Source organism: Monodelphis domestica, chromosome 1 (genome assembly GCF_027887165.1).
Source record: "Monodelphis domestica isolate mMonDom1 chromosome 1, mMonDom1.pri, whole genome shotgun sequence".
Classification (NCBI taxonomy): Eukaryota; Metazoa; Chordata; class Mammalia; order Didelphimorphia; family Didelphidae; genus Monodelphis; species Monodelphis domestica.
In genome coordinates this window covers 472395201-472413745 of record NC_077227.1, presented here as the reverse complement: position 1 = coordinate 472413745, position 18545 = coordinate 472395201, and the positions used below count along the sequence as shown (strand labels likewise).

The window sequence follows — 18545 nt, the reverse complement described above, 5'->3', positions numbered from 1 at the left end:
GCTTTCTTTGTTATCCATCAGTCAATAAAGGAGTTCTTATGTTTTTATGAACATATATTTTCATTTCTTATGCTACAAGAGCATTCCATTCCATTCACATTTACCACAAATTATGTGGCTGCTCCTTAAATGGACAGCCATTTTGGTTCCAATTATTTGATACCATAACTATTGTTATAAATATTTTGGCATTAAAAATTAAAATTAAAATAGATATTTCAGTATATACAAAACCTTTTTTCCCCATCATAGTATATACCAGGTAGTAAGATTTCTGGGCCAAAGGGTATGAAAAGCATAGTAACTTTTTTTTTCTAGATTACATATTTTTTAAAACCCTTACCTTTTGACCACATGTAGCTGTTATGTGCTGCACTCACGATGTGAAACACAGACCTTCCTTTCAAGCCTAGCCCTCTCTCCACTATGTTGTACACATCAATTCACTTAAAGATGCATAGTTACTGGGAGTCTTTAAGTCAGTGGTCAGCTGTGGGAGGAAGAAGAGTAATGGAGAAAGATTTTTTTTGAGATTTTCAAATTTAAAAAGTAGGAAATTAGAGGAATAGTGAAATACAATGCAGTTTTAAAATGTCCTTTAGAGATTGCAGAGGCTCTTGGTCTTTCTGTGCATGTCCTGAACCTCTTTGGAATAAAGCCTATGAACCCCTTCTTAGCATAATGTTTTTAAAATAAAATTTTAAATGAATAAAGTAAAAAATATAGAATTATAATGGAAATTGCATTAAAATGAAGTTGTAATTTTTTCTCTTCAAAATAATAGAATCCCTGAAATCTATTCATGAACTTGATGGACTCCAGCTTAAGAACCCACAATCTAAATAATAATTATTTACATTAATTATATATATATAATATGTGATAATTATAAAATTATTATTAGTTTAGAAACACAAAATTATATACTACATAACTTGATTTGCTAGTAAAATATGGCACTTTGAATAAAATCCTAGACTTGGGGTCAGATAGACCCAAGTTTAAATTTAGCCTCAGATATTTATGGGTTATGTGATCCTGGGCAAGTTACCTGATCTTTGCCTCAATCTCCTCATCTGTAAAATAGGGATAATAGTATCATTTACCTTCCAGTGTCATTGCAAGGGTAACATGGGACAATATTTGTAAAGCCCCTTGCAAACCATGAAGTGCTCTATGAATATTAGCTTTATGGAAATTTTAAAAAGAAAAGAAAAAATCACTCAATGCAAATTGGCATTACTTTATTTTTTTCAAAAAAAAATTTTTTTGTGAGGAGTAACAAACTTCATAAAAAGCTTATCCCTCACTCCTAACTTCCTATGTTTCTGATTTTTTTTTCTCTGTGTATTCACATCTCAAAGCCCAGGGTGCTTATTTCTCTGTACTAGGCCCAAGTACCCAGGTAGTTTGGTAGAGTTTCCCTCATGGGTATTTGTACCTATATTTCTTAAACCTATCCCCATGGCTTGATGAATCTAGGACCAGCCTTCTCAAAAGATTTTCCCCCCTCAGTCCAGACTTTTTTTTCCCCCTCTTTTAAATGTTTTATGATGCCCTCATTTTCCAACGGCTCCCCTACCAGAGCTCTCCTTGGTACCAAAAAAGGACCAAGTATCTCTGTAAAGCCAAAATAGGAAAAAAGGCTAGATGCTGGACTTGGTACAGAGGAGCCCTGATGTCTTCTCACTATAAGAGAGCCTAATTATCTAATAAATCCCAGTCCTAACCTGGGAACAAAGAACTCCTACCTTCCAGGTCTACCTCTGCCCTCTGTCTTTGGTTTTCTTTCTCTCTCACCCACTCTATCCATTATTACTCTTCTCCATAAGTCCTCCATTATTTTGATACTTAATAAATATTTCTTCTCCTTTGCTCAGAATAAGGAAGACAATCTCTGTCTCTTAAGCACAGTTGGCTTCAATAAATATTTGTTGATTGCTTGATCTCTTTCAGATCTTACCCAAATTCTAGAATAATTATTCCTTCCCTAGCATTTTCATAGCTAATTAAAAAAATTTTTTGGATACAAACACCAAATAAAGCCTTTTCACTCACAGAAGATCACAAAAAACAGATTCTCTATGTACCTGGGAAATCCATTTTATACTGCTTGCTGTTTTTTTAAAGTATATAATAAATTACACATGTTCCTTTCAAAACTGTCCCACCTATCTGTGTTTCCCTCTGTTTCCTTCTGCATTAAAAAAAAAGTTTCAATGGTCCTCTTTTCTTTTACATCACTATTGTAAACTTTTCTTCCCCTTAGCACTTCCTGGATTAAAAAATTAAGAGAAAGAAGAGCAAAAAACCCTTATAACAAATAAGCAAAATTTACACAACAGCCTTTCCTTTTCCAAAACTATGTCTCTTTCGGCACCTTGAGTCCTTCACCTTTCTGCCAGGAAGTGGGCAGCGTACTCCATCGTAAGTATTCTGGACTCATGGTTGGGCACTCCAGTGCCCCCAAAGTCCAAGTCGATGGCTTATTCTAAGAGCTCTTTCTGTTTGCCCTCCCACTCTCCCCCAAACCAACATCCCCCTGGGACATCTGGTTTCTTTCTCAATTTCCCCACAGCGCCAGCCAGACACACTAAGCTTTGTGGCCCCCTGGCTGCGCAGAAGCAACATCAGACACGCTGGGGAGAGGGACAAAGGGTCTTGTGTGTGTGACTGTGGGTTATAGGGAGAGGCGGGCGCCGTGGGCCAGGGAGCTGTTCTCTTTCATGTTTCCCTCTGGGATCTGCTTCTCACCTTCCCAAGTTCTCTTACTCCCTAGAAAGTTCAAATGGCTGCCCTTCAGGGATCTTTTCCTAAGATTTATCTCCTTTACCCTGGGCTTCCCTCACTCTGGAGGGGTTCAGACCACTACCTAGGGAGGGCCAGGATCTGCCTGTCCTGGCTGGAGCCCAGGGACGAGCTACAGGATGGTTTCACAGAGCCAACTCTCAGCACTGGCTTTGGTGCGGGCGGGGGGTGGGGATTAGGAGGGACTGCTGGCACACCATTAGAGGGGTCTTAGGATGCCAAGAGAACAAGGCAGCAATAACTGTGAGGGATGCACACCGATATTTCCTCCTTATAGACGCCTTCATTTTGCTTTCTCTCTTTCTGCAATCAAAACTTGGAGCTGAGGAGCTGAACTGAGCTTAGCGTCCAATTGGTGAAAAGAAATTGAGTAAAAGTATCAATGACCAATAAAAATAGACTTGATCCTCTTAGGGAAGAATAACTTGTTAAATTAAAGGAATGGCCAGTGGAAATGTAAGAGAGAAGGTATTTGGAAATCTTCTACCCATATTCCTGCTCGCTCGCTCTCTCTCTCTCTCTCTCTCTCTCTCTCTCTCTCTCTCTCTCTCTCTCTCTCTCTCTCTCTCTCTCTCTCTCTATCTCTATCTCATCTCTAAACTTGGTACTTGCCCCACTCTTTTGGGCCCAGGTGTCTCAAGTAGTGAAGTGTTTAGTTATTCATTACCTTGGACAGGTTTCTTAACATTTTGTCGTATCAAGGACCACTTTGGGAGTCTAGTGAAGCCCAAGTACCTCTCCTTAGAGAGGTTAAATTCGTAAAAGAAAAGACATGCTATTACAAAGGAAATCAATTATGTTGAAATATATATAAGTATACAAAAATATATTTTAAAATAAGTTGATAGAGTCAGCTAGGTAGTTCAAGGGATAGAGTGCAAAGCCTGGAAATGGGAGGTTCAAATTGGGCTCAGACACTTCCTAGCTGTATGACCTTGGGCAAGTCACCTAGCCCCATTGTCCCCTAGAACTGATATTTAATATTGATTCTAAGACACAAAGTAAGGGTTAAAAAACCTGATATATTTGAAGTTAAGAACTCTATTCTAACACTAATGCCACACTTTTCCCTGCCCCATTATCCCAAATAAAAAGGGTCAAAGTATTTGGAACCAGCATTGTTTAGCAGCACAAATCGACAGACCACTATCATAGACTCTCTCAGCTGTATGGGAAAACAAGTTAAGATTGACTAGTGTCACCTCCTCATTTCCCAGAGGGCCAAATACACTGAAGCCCTGGGACTTGATCCAGCTCTCACAAAGCTTGGGATTAAGTCCTTTCAGTACAATACTCCTATCCCACCCTGTTTTCCTCTCTTGGAAGCTCTCAATTAGTTTTAATCAAGAGAATCCTTTGAGCAAAGCAACTGTCCATCTTTGCTTGTGACTCTGTACCTCTTAGGGTTCAATAAAAACTCTTAATGGAGAAGGTGGGCTGTCACCATCACAAAAACAAAGTGGAGAATCCAGAGGTATGGAGAATTTTCTGCATACCTGAAGCGTTGGGCCCTGGTCCTTTCATGGGGGGCTCTATATAAGGCTGTTGGGCTTTGTTGATAGGGATGTGGGTTTAGCTCATAGGTGGAATAATCCATGAGATATTATCTAGAGGCAGTCTTAGTGCCACTGTACAGACCCAAAGGACATCATTTTAGTGGTGTCCAATAATTAGCCCATACTTGCTGGTAGAAGTTAAGTACTCTGGGAAGTCAGGGAAGAGAGAGATCCTTGGGGGCTGGAGAGGTAAGGAAAACCTTTCTGGAGGAGGTGTAGTCTCCTTGCTAGGTAAAATGTGGCCAGGTAGAGGGGATTTTCTGGCAGAGGAAATAACCATGAACAAAGACACTAAATGATGAGAGAGAGAGAGAGAGCGATAAGCCTACTTCCCCTCCTTTTTCTGCCTACCCTCTTTTTTTCTTTTAAACCCTCACCTTTCATCTTAGAATCCATACTAAGTATTGGCTCCAATGCAAAAGAGTGGTAAGGGCTAGGCAATGGGGGTCAAGTGACTTACCCAGGGTCACACAGCTAGGAAGTGTCTGAGGTCATACTGGAACCCAGGACCTCCCATCTCCAGGTTTGGCTCTCTATCCATTGAGCCACCTTGCTGCTCCCATGCCTACCTTCTTTCTAAAGCAGTTCCATACCTGGAAATACTATCCTTCTTCCCACCCCAATCTTTTTCCCTCCTCCTCCCACAAGGCAATGGAGTCTTTAGCTGTCTCTCCCTCTGATCCTAACAGATAGTGGGCTCTTTAGCCCCAGAGCCTGGAACTATATTTTAATTAAGGTCCTGGCTCCATCTGTCAGATGGATGCTGGTGAGTGATAACGAAGTATTGACCACCTCCCCACGGGGACTCATTTATTTATCTTTCTCTTAGATCCGTGTAGTAATGGGGAGCCTGGCATGTGCAGCTTTCAGGAGGGCTTAAAGGAGTCATCAGGGGAGACCAGGGGGCTCTAGAGGTTCAGAGCTGCTTGAGAGAAAGGGCAGGCACTGGACACTTCAGCAGCCATAGTCTGCGTCTGATGGATGGGGATGGAAATGTGGGCAATGTGCCTAGTATGACGGAAGCCTGAGCCTCACAGGGGTTAGGATCATTTCTGTCAGTCAACAAGAATTTGTTCATGCCAGTCCCATGCTGGGCACTGGTGACGGAAACCAAAAACAAGGTTCCTTCCGTCACGTTCTACTGAGAGACTATATGTAAATAAGTGGGTCCATTTATAGCTGGTGTATATATATATATATATATATATATACACACACACACACACACACACACACACACAAATATACAGTATACATTTATATACACATGTACATATACATACATATGTTCATTCATATATATATATGTGTGTATATATATATATATATATATATATATATATATATATATATATATATATACAGGGCAAATGGAAAGAACTGAAAGGGGAGGCATCCATATCTTGGGGAGACCAGGAAAGTCTCTTGCAGGTGACCTTTGAGCTGATTCTTTTTTTTTTTAAACCCTTACCTTCCATCTTAGAATCAATACTGAGTTTTGGTTCCAAGGCAGAAGAGTGGTAAGGGTAGGCAATGGGGGTTAAGTGACTTGCCCAGGGTCACACAGCTGGGAAGTGTCTGAGGCCAGATTTGAACCCAGGATCTAGGATTGGCTCTCAATCCACTGAGCTACCCAGCTGCCCCCTTTTGAGCTGATTCTTGAAGGAAGACAGGGAAGCTAAGAGGCAGAAATGTGGAGGGAGGGCATTCCAGGTATGGAGATAGAGCATTATATTGGAGGAACTACAAATAGACCAGTGTCACTGGACCATGGAGCATGGAGGGAAATAAAACTGTAAGGGGAGCTAGGTAGCATAGTGGATAGATTACTGTGCCTGGAGTCAGGAAGACCTGAGTTCAAATCCAACTGCAGACACTAGCTGTATGGCCCTGAGCAAGTCACTTAACCCTGTTTGCCTCAGTTTCTTCCTTTGTAAAATGAACAGGAGAAGGAAATGGAAACCATTCAAAGATCTCTGCCAAGAAAACTCCAAATGGAATCATGGAGAATCAGACACAACTAAACAACAACAAACTGTAGGAAGACTAGAAAGATAGGAAGAGACTAGGTTATGAAGTGCTTTAAAGGCCAAAGACAAGAATATAAATTTGATCCTGAAGGTAATAGGGAGTTCACTGAGCAGAAAGGGTGGCATTGTTAGCTTTACCTTTAGAAAAATCCCTTTGGTAGCTGAGTAGAGGAAGGATGGGAAGAGGGAGAGATTTGAGTGAGGGGCACCAATTAGGAGGCTATTGTGATAGCTCAGGTGAAAGGTGATAAGGGCCTAAAACTAGGGTTGTAGCTGTGTGAATGGAGACAAAAGGACATACGTGGGTGATGTTGGGAAGGAAAAAAAAAGATTTGGGAGCAGAATGGAGTGATAGTGAGTTATGATGACCATGAAGTTGCAAGCCTTGAGTGCCTGGGAAGATGATGGTACCCTCAATAGTAACAGGGAAGCTCAGGAGGGGATTTTAGAAGGAAAAAAATGAATTTTGTTTGGGACATGTTGATCTTGAGATACCTTCCAGACATCTATTTTAAGATATCCTGGAGGCAGGTAGAAATGTCCAACCACTACAATAGCAGGGAGCATAGTTTTTTTTTTCCCCCTTAAACTCTTACCTTCCATTTTAGAATCAATACTATGTATTGGTTCCAAGGCAGAAGAGTGGTAAGGGTTGGGCAATGGGGGTTAAGTGACTTGCCCAGGGTCACACAGCTGGGAAGTGCCTGAGACCAGATTCAAACCCAGGACTTTGTGTCTCTAGGCCTGGCTCTCAATCCACTGAGCCACCCAGCTGCCCCTCTAGGGTGGTAAAGTTTTGGCTCTTTGGGGTCTCCCTATAACATCGTTTATTATATTATAGGATTTGATATAAAGTCGATACTTCACATGCATGGGTAATAGCCAATACTAGTATAGCTACTAAAAAGCACTAACAGAAGTCCTTCAGCTATCTACCCCCCCTCAAAGACTCAAAGAAGGTCTTCCTCTGGAGCCGATCCTCAATCAATCTTGGCCCCTTTTCTCATCCCTGACAACTCCCAGGAAGCAAGAGCCGCCAACTCGGGACCCCGTGGTTTATTTTCCCCCAAACAGTTCTGACCAGATGCCGTTTTATCCACTCTACTTATAATTAAATGTTTCTTACTGAAGAATTACTTCTGATAAAAGTCTCATCGAACCATGCATTTGCTGGATGGAGAAACTGGAAGTTCCCTTTTGGTATTCTTGGCCAGCAAGCAATTCCACAGAAACAGTCTTGCAATGCCTTAAAACAGCCATTTTGACTCTCATTCAGGAACAGACAGCTTGCAAACCAAGCCAGTGGCATAGCAGGGCCAAGGATATCTTACTAGTTCTGAATCAAGATTCAAATAGGAACAGGGGAGGGACAGTTATTCTCAGCGAGCAGCAGCATTCAGGACCTGAAGGTGTCAGTCACTTCTAGGTGGCATATCCCAATTACCTCTGCCTCAAGTCTTTTCATTCTTATTTACCTCCCACACCTCCTCTTCCAGCAGCTAGGGGACAGAGTGTCAGGTTTGGCGTTAGAAACACTCGTCTTTCTGAATTCAAATCTGGCCTCAGACGCTTACTAGCCTGTGAGACCCTGGGCAAGTCACTTGATCTTGTTTGCCTCAGTTTCCTCACCTGTAAAATGAGCTGGAGAAGGAAATAGCAAGCCACTCCAGTATCTTTGCCAAGAAAACCCCAAATGGGATCACAAAGAGTCAGACACAACTGAAAAAAAGAATCAGCAGTAGCTCCTCCTGCTATTCCGTTCTCCTTAATCACCTTCATCTCATCCACTCCAAAGTCTTATCTTGTTATCCAGTTGACCAAGATGCAATCAGAGCTTTCTCTGTCCAAAGCCTCTTGTAGGAAGACAAAGAATAGCACAACTTGTGATCAGAAAGATAGAGACACCCGTACAACTCACGATAAATAATGATAATAATAATAACAACGGCGACAGTTAGCATTTACGTAGCATCTCCCATGTGCCAGGCACTGTGCTATATGTCTTACAGATATGATCTCATGTCTCCTCAGAACAACCCTGGAAGGAAATAATAAATGGCTACTTAGCAGTTGTACCGAGGATAAAATGAGATAATATTTGTAAAGCACTTGGCACAGTACCTGGCATGGATAAGCACTAAATAAGTGCTTGTTGACTAGCTTTTGTTTTTTAAACCCTTCCCTTCTATCTCAGAATCTATGCTAAGTATTGGCTCTAAGGCGGAAGAGTGGGAAGGGTTAGGCAATGGGGTTTAGTGACTTGTTCAAGATCACATAGGGTTAAAAATGAAGGTTGGGGTGGGGCAGCTGGGTAGCTCAGTGGATGGAGAGCCAGGCCCAGAGATGGGAGGTGCTGGGTTCAAATCTGGCCTCAGGTACTTCCCAGCTGTGTGACCCTGGGCAAGTCACTTAACCCCCATTGCCTAGCCCTTACTGTTCTTCTACCTTGGAATCAATACTGTGTATTGGTTGGTTCCAAGATGGAAGGTAAGGGTTTAATGGGGAAAAAAATTAAGGTTGGACTAAATATAAGAGAATGTGGTCACCAAAATTAATATATTTTGTCAAATGACTTTTTATCAGTTTTATTTACAAAATAGAGGGAAAGAGTGAAAGGAAATGTCTGAGACCAGATTTGAACCCAAAACTTGCTGTCTCCAGCCAGGCTCTTTTGCACTGAGTCACCTAACTGCCCGTTGACTAACTCTTCAGTGCCACCTTGTACATGAATCCTTTCCTGACCCCTTCCCAGCTGCTAATGCTTCTCCTTCTTTACCTTTTATTTATTTTAAATATACATACATTACTGTCTCTCTGAACAGAACAGAAGCTCTTCCAGGGCAGAGATTCTTCTTCTGTCCTTCTGTTCTATTCTTCTGTGTTTCTATCTAGTGTCTGCCACAGCAGTGGGTACTTAATAAACGCTTGATGATTAATCCCCAAAGAAGATGTGTTGGAGGCACGGGGACTCGAACTGGGTCTCCGGAGACTGTGGGCTTATAAAAAGGCAGAAGGGGTGGGGAAAGGTATTCCTTCAGAGGCACAACAGGGCGCGAGGGATTGGGCCATGGCCCGGGGATCTAGGGGATGTGCTCATGTGGCAAAGGAGCTTTGGAACGGGGAGCCTGGTTCCCTCTTGCTTAGTCTTGGCTGTGATCCAAATATGTTCCTGTTGGCTAAGCCCCCTGACTCCATGCCCAACCTTCTCTCCCCACAGTGTGATCAGTACAAGAAGGGCATCATCTCAGGTTCTGCCTGTGCCAGCCTGTGTGACGAGCACACCCTGGTGTTCCAGCAATGCCTCTCCCCATCTCCCACGAAGCAGGTGAGGCGAGATGTGGGGCCAGCAGAGCCAGGGCGGAGTGTGCGGATCGGGGGCTTTGCAAACAAGGGCAGCATCGCCTCCCAAGCCCTGAAACGTCCCCAGCACACCCGAGGGGGTGGAAATGGAAGGCTGTCACAACGTCCAGGGATTTCCTCGGCTTTTGTGCCTTCCGCCTCTGTGGATGACTTCCATGTACAGGAAAACGTTTGGGAGGTCGTTGATTCAGTCCTGTGTGTCTGTGCTTCCGATCCACGAAAAAAAGGGAGCCCCCGAGTCAGATATAGACTAAGCGCCCTGACCTCAGCCACTGTGTGGATTCTTCACTCTCGGCACCGACTACCTTAGGTGCTTGTCTTCATGCCCCTGACCAAACGTAGGGTCCAAATCAGAAACCAGATGGCTAAGGGCAGCCCATTTCCATTGCTGGAGGCGACTCAAAGCCCATGTCACATGTAAAACCCAGTGGAATTGCACGTCAGTTACAGGAGGGGCTTGGGGGAGGGGAGGGAAAGAACATGAATCTCGTAACCATGGAAAACTATTCTAAATTAACTAATTAAATACAATTTTCAAAAAAAATTTTTTTTTATTTAAAAAAAAAAAGGCCTGTGTCACACTGTCCTCTGCTGTGCCAAGAGCCTCGTTATATTGCAGCAGGAAGACCCAGGGAATCACAGACTGCTGCTCCGAGCGCTAGAAACCTTGTCCCAGGCCTGATCCTTGTAGGAGTGAGGATCTAGTGCTTTCCGCTGGGGATTGCCTCCTGCTATTTTTCTTTAAACCCTTATCTTCCATCTCAGAATCAATACTAAGTAGTGGTTCCAAGGCAGTAAAAGCTAGGCAATGGAAGTTAAGTGACTTGCCCAGAGTCTCACAGCTCAGAAGTGTCTGAGGCCAAATTTGAACCCACAACCTCCTCTTTTTAGACCTATTTCCCTATCCACTGAGCTACCCAGCTGCTAACAGGAGAAAGGAGGGTTGCAGAAAGGTTTTCAGAGACCAAGAGGTTCATAATCTATATAGTTCCCATGTTCCCACTGACCACTCAGAGGGAAGGAAACTCAGGAGAATCTGTGCTCCTGATGGCTCCAGTTATCCATTTATTATTGTTATTATTATTATTATTACCCTTACTGCTCTTCATTTGGTTCTGGGCCTGGAAGTTGCTAGGCATATATCCAGTGATTCTCATAGGAACCTTTTTGCAAGAATCTATTTTGGTGGTTGTGAAGGGAAGAAACTTAACTTTCTACTTGGATGGTTCCTCAACCCTTTTTTTCTTCTTTGTACAGGTGTACAGTGGGATTTGGAAGGGGAAATCGGTGATCATCAAATGTGGCATCACAGAGGCCTTGAAGGCTGAGAATAATCCTGACACAGCCCCACGAAGAGACCTGGTTCTGTTTGATAAGCCAACAAGAGGCACCTCCATGGATGAGTTCAGAGAGATGCTTCTGAATTTTCTCAAAGTTAGTTGGCTTGTTGGGACTGAAGATCTGTATTTTGCTTTTTCATTAAGGCCTGAGTACCTGACCCTGGGCACTTGGCTTTGGGACTCTGGACCTCATAACAGACCAAAAAGATGGCCTCAGTTTCTTTAAAGGACCCAAGGCCAGGTCGTTTGTGCTTAGGGCAAGCTCTTAGAATGGCATCCATCTGCTCCCAGGCCTGACTTAGGCCTCCTTTGTCTCTGACCTTCTTCCTCTCTGATCTGTGCTTCCTCTGGCCCTAATGTTGGTCTCTTCTCTCTGTTGTCTCCATCCATCCCTGACTTTTATTTGTTTGTTTATTTTTTAAACCCTTACCTTCTGCCTTAGACTTAATACTGTCAAGTGACTTGCCCAGGGTCACACAGCTAGGAAGTATCTGAGGCCAGATTTGAACCAGGACCTCCCATGTCTAGGCCTGGTTCTAATCCACTGAGCCACCCAGTGGCCCCCCATTCCTGACTTTCATAGCGACCCCAGTGAATGTTGCTAGTTATCCCACTGCCTAGACCTTTTGTCTTTAAATGAATGAATGAAAACCTACCAGTTCATATTTAGGAAATATTGATTGGGTGTTAGGCCAACAGAACCTAAGCAAAGCTGATTGTCAGAGGCAAAAAAGTCCATCTAGTGGCTTTGGCATTGATTGAGTGGCTTCTAGAGAGGCATATTTATAACTGTTAGAACTAGAAAGCACTTCCAAGATCACCCAGAACAACCTATTCATTTTTATAGATGAGCAAATGAAGGCCCAAAGAGGCCACATGACTCACCTAAAGCTATATAATGAGTTAGAGTCAGATTTGGAACCCAAACCCAGGTCTCCAAGGCTAGTCCAGGGCTATCTGACACCTTCCCTCTTAGTAAAAGGGGCATAATCACTTCTGGCCCTACCTGCCTTATAGGGATGCAATGGGTATGCATTGGTTCATGTTTTTTCAATTAAACACCCATTTTCTTTCCCACTTTTTAGAAAAGGACAGAGAGAAGGAAGGAAGGAAGGAAGGAAGGAAGGAAGGAAGGAAGGAAGGAAGGAAGGAAGGAAGGAAGGAAGGAAGGAAGGAAGGAAGGAAGGAAGGAAGAAAAGAGGGAATGAGAGAAAGGAAGAGAGGAAAGAAGAAGGAAGAAGGAAGGGAGGAAGGGAAGAAAAGAGTGAAAAAGAGGGAGGAAGGAAGAAAAACTTTTGCAACAAATATGCTTGTTCAAACAAGACAAATTCTCACATGAGTGGTGTCAAATATGTCAATTCCACATCTTGAGTCCATCGCTTCTGTCAGGAGTTTAATAACATTTATTATTATTGGGTCCCCTGGAACCATGGTTGGTCATTACACTGATCAGAGTTCTTAAGGCTTTCAAAATGTTTGTCTTTACAGTATTGTTGTTATTGTATAAATTGTTCTCTCAGTTCACATCTCACTTTGCATCAATTCATGTCTTCCCAGGTTTCTCTGAAACAGTCCCTTACATCATTTCTCACTGATCATATTTTACATTACATTCATAGATGATTACATGTAGAGTCATTCCTTAATTGATAGATGATCTCTGATTTTCTAGATCTATCCTACTATGAAGAGATATTATAAATATATTTGTCCATATGGTTCCTCTTCCTCTTTCTTTGATTTCTTTAGGGTATAGGCCTGCCTGGTAGTGGTAATAACTGGTCATATGGTATGCACAGTTTTGGTGCCTTTTGGAGCATAGTTCTAAATTCTAGTACTTTCCAGACTGGTTGTGCCAATTCACAGCTTCCCCAACAGTGCATTTCTGTGCCTGATGGCCCTCTATCATTTGTCATTTTCTTTTTTGTTAAATTTTGGCAATCCAATGAATGTGAGGTGGAACCTTAGAATTTCTTTAATTTGTATTTCTCTAATTATTAGACATTTGGAACACTGGAATAAGATTATTTATAGCTTGGATTTCAGTATATTCTAAGGACCCTTTTTGATATCTTAGGAAAAAGATTCTCTAGTGTGGGAGAGAGAACAGTTTATGAATGTTAGAACTAAAAGAGACCTTTAATATTGTCTAGTATAACAATCAACTGTGATAGAATTGACTATTCTGAGTAAAAAGATGATCCAAGACAATTCCAAAGGACTCATGATGAAAAATACTGTCCACCTCCAGAGGGAGACCTGATCACGTCCGAATGCATATCAAAGTATGATTTCTTTATTTTTTTACTTTTTTTTGAGCATCGAAATATGTTGCATGATTTCATGTGTATGTATGATTGATATGTTATTTGCTTTCTCAATGGGTGGGGGAATTCGGAATTCAAAATTTTTTTAAAGTGAATATTAAAAAATATTTTTAAAAATCTAATAAAATACCTTGATTTTGCAAATGAAGAAATGAAGGTCAAGAGAGGGACAGGGATCGACTTATCCCAAACCACTGAATAAGTGGATTAGGAGAACAGGACTACAACCTAATTCTCTGGACTCACAGTCTGGTGTACCTTTTCATGTTTTCCTGTCCTTTCTCCCCAACTAGACTATGAACTCCATGAGGGAGTCCATCCTTTTCATATCTGTTTCTCCTACAGTACAGATAGGCAGGAAATCTTGTCTACTGGCCAATAGGTTAGGTGGGGACCAAGTTATGGAGGGCCTGGGGAGCCAGGCTGAGATGGCCCTGCCCAGTGTTTTGTTTTTTTTTAACCTTTTTGGTTCTAGTCCATCGCTTAGCTTTAATTGCATTAGAAATAATTTGGTCACTTGACCCCCATTGCCTAGCCCTTACTGCTCTTCTGCCTTGGAGCCAATACACAGTATTGATTCCAAAATGGAAGGTAGGGTTTAAAAAAAAAAGAAAAGAAATAACTTAGTTTCTTTGGTTCTATCTGGCAGGCTAACCTCGGAGATCAACCTTCTCTCACTGGCCTGGTAGGCCAGATCATCACCATGGCGGATGTGAACCAGGATGGGAAAGTGTCTCTTGCAGAAGCCAAGTCCATCTGGGCCCTGCTGCAGCTCAATGAGTTTCTGCTCATGCTCTCCCTGCATGAGAAGGAGCATACGTCCAAGCTCCTGGGGCACTGCGGGGATCTGTACCTCACAGAGAAGATCCCCCACAGCTCCTTGTACGGCACCGAGGTGCCTCCCTTCCTGAGGCCGCTGCTGCCCTCCGCCATCCACAGGGTCATCCAGCAGTGGTTTGCGCCGGCGTGGCCTCGAAGGGCCAAGATTGCCATCGGCCTGCTGGAGTTTGTGGAAGAGGTCTTTCATGGCACCTATGGCGTCTTCTACATCTGTGAGACCAGCTCTGCCAACGTGGGCTACAACGCCAAGTACGACTTTAAGATGGCTGACCTGGGGAAGGTGGCCCCCGAGGCGGCCGTCCGGGCCTTTCTCAAGGGCCGCCACTGTGAGCAGAATGCCGACTGTACCTATGGCCAGGACTGCACGGCTCCGTGCGATAAGCTCATGAAGCAATGCAAGGGGGACCTGATCCAACCCAACCTGGCCAAGGTGTGTGGCTTGCTCAAGGATTACTTGCTGTCGGGCACCCCTGCAGACCTCAAGGATGAGCTCCAAAAGGAGATCCAAATATGCATGACTCTGAGCGGCCTGGCCAGCCAGATGGAGGTGCACCATTCATTAGTGCTCAGTAACCTCAAGACCTTGCTCTGGAAAAAGATATCGAATACCAAATATTCCTAAAGGGACAGGATTACAGCCCACCTCTGCTGTCCTTTGTGGGTAACAGCTCATTCCAACAAAGGGTTCTGTAGGACAAACATTTCCGCGCCGCCGTGGAGAGCCCGTGGTAACAGAGCTCTGTTGCTCAGGCTACAAACAATTCTATGCCACTCGTAGAGTCAAGTGCTTTCTCTAATTTCTGTCCACACCATAGCTCCTTCTGATCAGGAAAGATTTTGGTAATCCGCTATGAGGAGAGGAGAGCTGAACTCTTTTCTTTTGTCCAGTCATCCGAAAAGCATTTCTCATTTCCACCACCATGACGAGCACCGCACAAAACTCATCCAAACTCCCCAAATGCAATTTGAAACAGAACAAGAGCTTGAGGATCTTAAAAAACAAAAACAGAAAGAAAGGCGTGGGATAGGTGGACTTTTTACCGCCAGCCCGTCCTCTTTTTCTGACACTAGATACAAAACATTTGTCACTTGCTAGAGGTCAGCTTTCATCTCCGGCTCCAGAAGATGTTGATTTTAAACAAAAATTGAATAACGACAAAAATAATTGGGACCCCTTCCCACCCCCTACCCCAGTACGAATCCATGATTTACCTCCCTGTCTCTGCTTTCCTCTCTTCTCCTTCACTAGAGAGAGCTTTCCACCAGTAGGAAGCTTTTAATAGTTACAACACCTTTTCATCCATGGAAAAATGTACCTGTAATCCTTACAAGATTATTGTCCTAAACCCTTCAGACTCCCAGGCCAATAGTGTGAGAACTTGGAAACCATTACTAAAAAGGCTGGTGGAGAAAGCAGAAATCAGCTGTGCAGAGGAATTAGTCTTAACTGTGCAATCTTTCCTAATTAGGGGAGGATCTGTATTAGTATAGACCAAGGGAATCATAATGCTGTTTTTAAAAAAAAAATCTTTTTTTTTGTTGTTGAATACTGATGTAAATAAATAGCTTTTATGTGACTGCCACTGGTCTATCTGAGCTGACACCGTTGCTCCAAGGGTGTTTCTTGGGGATGTCGCTGTTCTTTTAGTGTCAAAGCTACCTTAGCCACAGCTCATTGACCTCCCATAATGGAGATCCTTTCCTCCTAGTATTCCCAGCTCTGGGTTATTCAAGTGATGGAGGGTTAAGTTGTCATATTAGTCCCCTGCTATCTTAGTGTTGATAAACACTTCCTGATAAAATCCCTCAGTTGGGCAGGTCTGCTCAGTATCCCTTGCTCGACTTGCCAACCCAGGCTCTGGGAAAGGTTAACAAATAACAAATCCTTCTAGATTTCTCGGACAAAGATGAATTGTGTAAATCTTCAGCCTCTTTGTGGGGAGTCTCAACCACTATTAAAATAGGATTTACAGATCCAGTTGATGTCCAAGCTGCCCTGTGTGTCCTCAGAGGAGAGGGGACTTCCTGAGAGGCACATTGGGAGGTGAGGTGTTTGGAGGAGGGACAGGACTTCACCAAGTTTTGCATGGAGGTACAGACTAGAAACTCCCTCCCATTAGCTGAAGGATTAATAATAATAAAATACTATTGCTTCACTCAAGATATTATAAACATTCGAGTCTTGGTTTTAAATGATTACATCCATTCATCTCAACTACAATGACGCCTGGAGAGACTGATGGTCTCCTATCTCTTGCACAGCTTGCATGACAATCTAGCACTGGAGTTGAATGCAAAGTCATATTTGATTCTAGGCAGCCTCTCTCCCCCATTTCTGTAGTTTCGCCCTTTGCTTTATTAAAGTTATCTTCTCCCTTCTCCCCATGCTCTCCATTTCGCTCCCCAGCCCCCACTCCCAACTTCCTCCTCTTCTCTGGTGCCTCCAAGTTCTCATTAACATTCCATGACTGGTTCCCCAGGATGCAGGGCTCCACTGGCTCCGCTCCTACTTAGATAGCCTACTGCAATGAGGCCAAGACACTACCATGGAAAGCTGTTTGAATGTACTGTCAGGTAAAGGCAGATGTTTAAGACAGCCTAAGGTATGAGCTATTCTACAGGGGAAATCTCATTTTCTAAATTGGGCTATGATCGTTATTAAAAATCTCCAGCATTATTTATGGATTAATGGGAATTCTCAACTTAAACCTACTAGCTTGATTTGGAGAGACTCACATTGAAAGTGACTAAATCCCCTAGCAAGAAAGATTAAGGGGGACAGCTGGGTGACTTAGTGGATGGAGAGCCAGGCCAAGAGGTGGGAGGTCCTGGGTTCAAATCTTACCTCAGATACTGCCAGGCTGTGTGACCCTGGGCAAGTCACTTAACCCCCATTGTCTAGTTCTTGTTGCTCTTCTACCTTGGAACCAATACACAGTAGGATTTAAAGAGAAGAAAAGAAAGAAAGAAGGAGAGAGAGAGAGAGAAAGGGAGAAAGGAAGGAAGGATGGAAAAAAGGAAGAAAGGATGGAAGGGAGAGAGGGAGGAGAGAAGGAAGGAAGGGAGAGAGGGAGGAGAGAAGGAAGGAAGGAAGGAAGGAAGGGAGAGAGGGAGGAGAGAAGGAAGGAAGGAAGGAAGGAAGGAAGGAAGGAAGGAAGGAAGGAAGGAAGGAAGGAAGAAAGGAAGGAAGAAAGAAAGGAAGGAAGGAAGAAAGGAAGGAAGGTTAAGAATCCTGCTCAGGGGGCTACAGATAGGTAAATATTCACTGACTTGACACTTTCTAATAAAGTCCCTGTGGGCTCAAAATAAGGTGTTGAGGGTCAGTGAAGGGGGTCTACAGAAAGCTGCCTTGGGCAACATTAGACTGAATTGGAAAAAGCTGGACTGAGACCATTAGTATAATCTCAAATACCCCTTACCTTAACTGGTATGGTAATTTCTATGGTACTGATAAAAGAATCAAGTCACTTGTCCAAGGAAAACATGAACTTGGTTGTTCCATTGCTTTTTAGTCATATTCAACTCTCCCTCTTTGTGACTCCTTTTGGGTTTTCTTGGCAAAGATACTGGAGTGATGTCCCATTTCTTCCTCCAGCTCATTTTACAGATGATAAAACTGGGGCAAACAGAATTAAGTGACTTGCCCAGGATCACACAGCTAATAAGTGCTGGGACCAGATTTGCATTCAGGAAAAGGAGTCTTCCTGACTGCAGGCCCAGCACTCTGTCCTCATGCCAGTTAGCTGCCCTAAACAATAGACTAATGAACAACAACAACAACAAAAGCAAAACCTCTCAAAATTGGAACTGACCTTGCCTTAAGTATTCTCTGATTTTTCTTCTAAGACAAACCTCTCAAACACCCTATGCCCAATTTTGTAGTCTGAACTGAAAAAACATGTTTTAGGGATTTTTTTTTTACTTTTAACTATTGGCCATGAAAAATTCACTACCCAGGGATACTAAATCATACATATATACATACATGCATACGCAGAAACACTTTCACACATGCATTATCCCTCCCACATCATAGGAATTAGGGGCGCAGTACTTCTGTGATCTAGAAATTCCTTGCAAATTTTTTGGCCTCCCTTTGATTCTGAGAAGTCTAAGCTTGTCCTTTTTCTATTATGGGGTGTTTACATATAGTATCTTATTGTAAAATTTCAATGTAGCATTTGGTCACAGGCTATATGGTCTGAGTTTCTAAACCGTGCCTTGTGTTGTCTGCTGGCCTGTGAGTGTTGTCTGTGGCTTCCACAAAACTCAAAAAATTCCCCT

The 18545-nt window shown here is 43.0% G+C and overlaps 1 protein-coding gene across 2 annotated transcripts in view; it reads left to right on the top strand.

Annotated features, from left to right (window-relative positions):
• Positions 1–15844, top strand: part of DIPK1B (divergent protein kinase domain 1B) — a 40913-nt gene extending 25069 nt beyond the window's left edge. For both annotated transcript variants that reach the window (XM_056812682.1, XM_001366160.4), the window contains exons 3-5: positions 9612–9719; positions 11012–11188; positions 14071–15844. In XM_056812682.1, the coding sequence (XP_056668660.1) occupies positions 9612–9719; positions 11012–11188; positions 14071–14883 (1098 nt within the window). In that variant the 3' untranslated portion in view covers positions 14884–15844. The remainder of the gene's footprint in view (positions 1–9611; positions 9720–11011; positions 11189–14070) is intronic.
• Positions 15845–18545: the final 2701 nt, after the last annotated feature.